Source organism: Salvia miltiorrhiza, chromosome 7 (genome assembly GCF_028751815.1).
Source record: "Salvia miltiorrhiza cultivar Shanhuang (shh) chromosome 7, IMPLAD_Smil_shh, whole genome shotgun sequence".
Lineage (NCBI taxonomy): Eukaryota > Viridiplantae > Streptophyta > Magnoliopsida > Lamiales > Lamiaceae > Salvia > Salvia miltiorrhiza.
Window position 1 is genome coordinate 15,227,922 of NC_080393.1, and position 7,796 is coordinate 15,235,717.

Here is a 7,796-nt window from a genome sequence, read left to right on the forward strand (position 1 = left end):
TATTATTATTATTATTATTATTATTATTATTATTATTATTATTATTATTTCTTCCCTTTATTTTGTGTTATCAAATTGGACTTACGGATCAGAGAAACAGAATATGAACATTTGTTGATTGTACCTAAAAAAGATGCATGCATGTAAGCAAAAAAGCCTTATAACATGTTTAAAAAAAATTGCGCTTTTCAAATAGCCATTTTGATTGAAAAAATACAATATTTGGCCACTAATTAAAAAACACAAAATCTGATCATTTATTACGTGTTAAGACTGTTTTGCCCTTAATTAGGGCGGATTGGATTCGGATTTGCGCGCGGGTTAGACACATATCACACTTTTAGTGCCAAAAGTACCAACCGGAAAAAAAAAATCTAAGTAAATTGGTACTTTTGGCACTATTAGTGCCAATACTGTCATGCACGAATGGTACTAGTGATTATAAGAGAAAATATATGACATTAATTAATGGCATTAATATAACTATAAATACCATTCGTGCAACACTACATAAGAGAGAGTATATGACACTAATATGACCATAAGTACCATTCGTGCAACACACTAAATGGAGAATCTAAACCCTAAATGATAATCTAAACCCTAAATAAATAATCTAAACCCTACGGGGAAATGTTCAAAATGGTCATATGATCAGCACAAGTTAATGGCACTAATATGGTCACTAGTACCATTCGTGCATGACTGATGGCACTATTGACACTAATAGTGCCAAGTGTACCAATTTACTTAATTTTGTTTTTCAGTTAGCACATAGTGCTATATGTGCCTAACCCGCGCGCAAACTCGAATTTGGTCTGCCCTAATTAAGGGTAAAACAGTCATAAAACGTAAAAAATGGTCAGATTTTATGTTTTTTCAATTAGTGGTCAAATATTGTGTTTTATTCTTCTAAATGGTCACGCGAGTATATTATTTATTGAAAAAATGTGTATGCGTCATACATGATTTATTCTTGAATATTCGGCTTAAGATGTTATCGGTAAGCTAAGAATGTGTTGAGACTCGGTTGAAAAGTTGTACTAGTGAAATTGGAAAAATCCTCAACCGAATGAACATTTGTTCATTTTTATTGCAAAGATTAAGTATATTAACACGAATTTTAATGAAATGATTGAGTGTGTTATGAGTAGAATAAGAGTATTACATTTACAAGAGTACTGTTAAAGTAATTAAAGTAAAGAGTCCACGTTTTATAGAGGTGTATAGAGTACTTTTATTAAAAATAGAAAGAGATACTAAATTGGGGAGACTGATTAAAATAAAAATCTGGATACTAAATTATGAGACAAATAAAGTATCAAATAATAGCAACACTATTCTTTTTTCTTTTTCTTTGTCTGGAAATAATATAGTATATCATGTAGCCTTTTAATTTATATAAATCAAACGATATAGTATAAAAATATAAAACCATTATAAAGTTTAAAATGCTACTATTTTCCCTGTTCAATGCATGCAAACATTTTATGCATTTTAAATTTAAAATATACAAATAATTTAAATACGTATGAGTTTGATTAATGCTAATTGATAACAGCCTATTTATAACATCAAAGCAAATAACAACAAATTTCTAAAAAACTGCTAATAACAAAGAATTATGAACAAACTCCTCTAAACTAGGAGATAAGCACAATTAAATACTAACAAAGACCTATTGGACTTGGTCTAGTATTTGACATGTCAATTTATTCAACAAAATTCAACTAAGAAGATCAATTTGTACTATGTATTGCTAAATAATTTAGTTATTTGTTAGTTAATAATGATATTTATAATTAGTTTTTAGAAGCTTCCGAGTAACTGATTCAGGAAAGTATAAGAAACTATACATTTTACAGAAGATGGAATGAAATGTAAAGTTATTGGAATTTACTATTTGTAGTCAACATATTTTAGAGAATGGAATGAAATGTAAACTCATTGGAATTATCAATTGAAGTCAAGATTTATACGTATGAGCACACTTTCTTTCGCTAGTTATACTAAAATTTATCTACAGTTTTGTCTACTCCCTCTTCTTCTAATTATTACAATTGAAGCAAAAATCGAGTCGGATTCGGGTAGATTAATTACAATTTATCTACAATTGAAATGTCTACTCCCTCTTCTTCTAATTATTTGTCTACAGTTTTGCACAGAGGCATAAATCGAGTCGGATTCGGGTACTTTACTTGAAAACATCCGATACTCAAATCTGAACTCAGCACATGATCTTGAACCTGATCAAAAAATCGAGTATTCTAATACTCGATTTTTGCACTCTTTATATTTTATAAATCATTTTAAATTATTGTTTCCAAACAGCTTATAGTTACCATTTTCAATTCTAAACATAGTCTCCTTCCGTCCCATTTCAATAAGTCAGTTTCCTTATTTTGATGTCTCATTTTAATAGGCTATTTTTTAAAATGAAAAATCAATACATAACAAATATCTCCACAAAATTCATTATTTACACAAGATGTCATTGTATCCAAACATAATTAATTTTCATTTGAAGTAAAAAATGATATCTTCATTTCTTTATCCTACTTTTTGGACAAATATATCATCAATTTTTTTTTCTATTTTATTATAAACTATTTATTTTTTAATATTCGTGCCCAAACCTTGTGATCTATTAAATTGGGACGAAATGAGTATTTTTTTTTTCTTTTTGTGTGTGTGTGTGTGTGGATCCAATTCAATTTTCGTGGAGTATGACTACTAGTATTATAATATATGGACTTCGGAGCGTAGACATATGATTTGGAGAAGATGAATCGATTTTTTTTTTTTTCACGCCACCATAACAGTAATTTAATTAAAGAAGAATGAATGTGTATTTCCAAAAAGAATGTAATGCTCATATTAAAATTCTTATAGAATAATTGGTCATTAATTATAGATTAATTATCATCAATTAAGGTTAATTTGAGAATACGTTTTTCCCAATCTATGTGCAAAGCTGTAGAAAGATCAATCAAGGTTAAATTCTGATAAAATTACTTTTGAACAAATATGCAAAATTCTCCTATATTAAAATAGCTCTAATTAAAGTATGCAGCACATGTGAAAGATATAGGTGATCGGTTCTGATTGTTGGACAGAACCGATCACCTACCCACCGTGGGCAAGCATAACGTGCCCATCATTGATGTGACAATTTTAATTAGGAAAGATAACTAATAAATCTTACTCTAATTAAAATTATCTTACTACAATTACAATTGCCACATCATGGTGGGCACCATGCCCACGGTGGGTAGGTGATCGGTTCTGTATTGTTGGAATTGGTATTTGATAGTCTACGCAATAATGAATGCAATGACCTTTTCAACCTTCTACACTTCAATTGAATCGGTCACGTCCTGCTTGACTTAATTAAAGAAGGTGGAGGTCTTCACTTCGCTGCCTCATAATTCAAGAAAGCAACCGATAATACTGATTTGAATTATTATCTTCACCAACAACAGTTAGTTGTTCAAGCTCTGCTAAAGAAACAAAATACAAAATAAAAAAGTAAAAGAAAACATGAAGCAAAAATTGATGAAAATATAAGAAAAGCAAAGGCTTCTAATCACCAAAACATTTTTTTAGCAACAACACAACTTTTTATTGGTATATTGTAGCATTATAAAAGAACGTTTACTTTTGAGGATTAACTAGACATAGACACAACAAGTCATTATTCAAGGCCTCAAATTTTGTGGGGTCAATTTATTTAGTTTGTATTGTTATATTTTTATAAGGATTCATCTTATATGAGTTTCATTTGTTTTGCTCTAAAGTCTTCAGACGTGTTGCATTTGTTTAAAAATAAGAATTTTTTTTGTCTATTTTTGAGTGTGCTGAGTTGGGTTTTAATCTCAACAGCAGAAACAAGATGAAACGATAAAAGACACAGGATTTACGTGGTTCGGTTGTAAAGACCTACATCCACGGGAGGTTCTCGGGTGTTCACTATACTTTGAAGATTCAATTTTACATGGTGAAGGAAAAAATGAATAAAAACCCCCTTAACTCATAACCTAAGTTCATATTTATAAGCATAAACTTTGTCCTAAAACACTTGGGCTCATTTAACCCTAAAGCCCATTAATCTAAGTTCAATTGGCCAAAACCCATGAATCTGCCACGTGTGTTCAATATTTCTTTAACTTTGACTTGCATCTTCAAATCTGACTTCTCTCTTTAGACTTAATGAAGCTCTGAAATATAATACTCGGCTCGGGCGGAATCAGCTTTATAACTACTCCAGATTTGTAACAATATCGAAATAATACACATATAACAGTTTAATTATAGTCACATATTGCTTATATTCGAGCCTTCGGTGGGCTTGAGGTATCTCACTTGGGCATTTCTTTATAAGGGCGGGAATTCCGAATTCCATCCTCATCAGAGTGATTCTTTTGTTATGTTATATAAATTTTTCATTTTTTTTTTATAATTTCTAAAAGTTGGCGATTCTTATGTTTTGCTAAATATCAAATACTTATATTTGTAGTGAGAAAAAAGTTATATTATACGGGCCTATTTTGAAATTCTTGTTTTAGGGCCCCGTGAGATATATGTATGGTCCTCAAAGATAAAAAATAGTAAGTTTTTTTTTTCAATAAATATATAATAAGGTTAATTTCTTTTTTTTAGAGCAAATAAGGTTGATATCTTATTTAATTAGTTGGATTCAACTTTGAGATATTAAAAAATTCTTGATTATTTCTATTATTTAAACCAGTTTTATTTGATTCAGAGAGATTGAAGAAATTATACTCTTAAAAATAAAAATACTCAATTATACAAATTAAAGGAGCATGAGTAAATGTAACCATTGAAAATCCAAGTAAAAGTAATTTGATAAGCATGGAAGCTAATCAACAGACGAATGAAGCAGGATCTGGTGGTGGAGGCACTTCCGCTGAACCTTCAAGCATATGAACCACTCTCTTCATCTGCGGCCTCAATTCCGGATCTTCTTGGACGCACCACATCGCTATCCTCACCATTTTCTCAAATCTCTTGATGTCATCATCTCTCATCTCCTCCTCCACCAACATCTCCTCCACTGCTCCGTCGCAGCAGCAGTCATAAGCCCAGTCACTGAGAATCTGCCTTCTCTGGTCCTCAACATCAGGGTCGAAGTTCTTCCTGCAGCACACCAACTCCAGCAGCATGATCCCGTAGCTATACACATCCACTTTCACTGTTATCGGCATGTTTCTGAACCATTCCGGCGCAACATACCCTCGAGTCCCCCTTATCCCCGTCGTCGTCCTTGTCTGATCGGCCCTCATAAGTTTCGCTAACCCGAAATCGGATATCTTTGCAGTGTGAGCGTCGTCCAAGAGCACGTTCTGAGGCTTGATGTCGCAGTGTATGATTTGTGTGCTGCACTCTTCGTGCAGATAGCAGAGGCCTCTTGCAACCGCGAACGCGATCTGCACCCTTGTGTACCAGTTGGGCTTGGGCGAGTTTTCAAATAGGAAGGTGGCGAGGGAGCCATTGCTCATGAACTCGTACACCAGCAGCCTGTTTTGGCCCTCGTCGCAGTATCCCAACAGCTGCACCAGGTTCTTGTGGTTGGTCTTGCTGATTGAGCTCACTTCAGCTCTGAACTCTTTCTCTGCATCATCTACCATTCTGCTCAGCTTCTTAACCGCCACCATCTTTCCATCTTCGTCAATTAGAGCCCCCTTGTACACCGTCGAGTAAGCGCCGTTGCCTAACTGTTCACTGAATCCATTGGTGGCTTCTTCCAGCTCCTTGAAACTGAAGCACCTTATGTTCACTCCGGGATAAACTGATCTCTTGTTGCCTTCTCCTTCCTCGACCCGGCTCCATGTTCTCCTGGAATTGAACAACAGCTTCGATACCAGCAAGAGTATGTTGAGAAACACAGAAGTTCCGAGCAAAACCGCACCGGCAATGATGAAAGCGTCTCTGTTTCTCTTCCCTGACCTACCAAATGAAGGGCTGACGACGGTGCTGTTTCTCGTCCTCACCTTTATCAAAGCCTTCCCCTGCACGCCGGAGTCGATCTTCCCGTTGGAAAGAGGGACTCTCTTCTTCCAGCAGTCGGTGTTTCTGTATATAGCAACATCACAGAAACAATCAGCGAGGCAATCCTGTCGGCACCAATCCTCGGAGACTTGAGTAAAATGTGCATAGTCGGATAAAGGCCAATCCGCATCAGGCATGTCGTTGAAGCCGAAGTGATCCTGGTCGTGATCACAGGTCTGCGGAAGGAAATCCCTCTTGCATGCAGTGGCCCAGTAGTTGGGATCGATTGCAGAGTAGCCCCAGGGGCAAGTGCATCGCGGGCGTTGATCGGTTCCCAAGGAGCAGAGGCTGTTGAGGCCACAAACACCCCCGCCTGTATCTTGAGTCACCGCAGTGCATATATTGGAAGGCGAGAACTCGAAAACAGACCACGCCGCGGGGCGGCCGCCGCTCGAATTGGACTTGGGATACAGATAGCGCCTCAGAACACCATCGTAATCCAGCGTCAGTCTCTGGTAAAACTGCGCCGTTGAAGCTCCAGTGTTTGAGAAGATGTTTCTAAGCAAAGTCCCGTTTCGCGCGACGAGGTTAAGGTATCCGGATGCGTTGAAGATGTAGCGGAATCCGTCGCCCACCGTCATCGTGGCCAGGTACGCCTTGATTCCGTCGTTCATGGGGAAGTTTCTAGTGTACCCCACAAGATTCCCATCGGACTGCATAGCGAAGAAGAATCTCCCACGGGAGTAATTCTTATCGGAGAAACTGGAGATGAGCTGCCCGCCTTGATTCAGTATCTGGGACGGGACTAACGTGTCAGTGGGCTGGTCGAAGCTCTGCCACAGGTTTTCAGAAGCAGCGCTAAAGAGCACCAAGTTGCCCGTGTCGAGCAAGGCGGCGTAGGCCGCGGCGGGGTCTGCGGCCCAGAACTGTCGGCCGCTGGGATCGCTGAGCTGGAGCCTCCCATTTGCAGCAAGTCGGACTGTAGAGCCCTCTGGGGCAGGATTGTCGCGATTGGCTGACCAGATTATTGTTTTTTCAGGTATTTTGTGGAACCAGATGGCCAGCAAGTAGCCGCCGCCTGCTGTGGGTTGGAATCCGAAAGCGAATTCAGCAGAAGGCGATAGCCAAGTGGAAGTGGCAGCGTTGGCAACGAGGGATGAACCCAGAGTTATGTTGGTGCGTGATTGCGCGGTGGCTGGAATCGGTAGCACTAGTAACATGACAGTGATGACCAGCATGTTCATTAATGGCAGTGAAGCCATTTCGGGGGTGTTTGCTTATCGTTTTTTTCTTCTCACGTTTATGAGGATTGAGGAGTTCAAATGAAGTTTGGGAGAAACGCGTGCAAGACTTTTTGTTGGGTCTTCGCTTAAGTCAACGTCGTCGTTCAAGTCCTTGTCTCAGAAATACAAAATCAAAATAATTTGTGTGGAAAATTTGATGAGTCCGCGTACAAGTCCTTCTCCCATACGAGTCTATTTTACATTTTTAAGTATTTAGTTTACTGTCTTTGTAGATTAATTGAATTGCAATTTTCAACACAAATTTGCATTGAATGTAGAAAAAGCTATTATTGTGGAAATGACTCAAACTGACCACAAAATTTATGACTGTCAAAACTACAAGATACAGATACCTCTCTATCAATCTCGTATGTCTTTCTATTTTTAATGAAAGTAAACATTACGTCTAGAAAATGTAATACTTATAATGTATGAAAATAGTCATTTATCTGATATTCTAAATTCAATCAATCAAGTGTTTTGGGTTTAGAGTTTAATGTTTAG

The 7,796-nt window shown here is 36.9% G+C and overlaps 1 protein-coding gene across 1 annotated transcript; it reads right to left on the reverse strand.

Annotated features, from left to right (window-relative positions):
• Window positions 1–4,767: 4,767 nt before the first annotated feature.
• Window positions 4,768–7,586, reverse strand: LOC130995476 (G-type lectin S-receptor-like serine/threonine-protein kinase LECRK1). Its single transcript, XM_057920773.1, has one exon. It carries the CDS (start codon window positions 7,269–7,271, stop codon window positions 4,884–4,886), a length of 2,388 nt encoding a protein of 795 aa, XP_057776756.1. The 5' UTR covers window positions 7,272–7,586; the 3' UTR covers window positions 4,768–4,883.
• Between the last annotated feature and the right edge of the window lie 210 nt (window positions 7,587–7,796).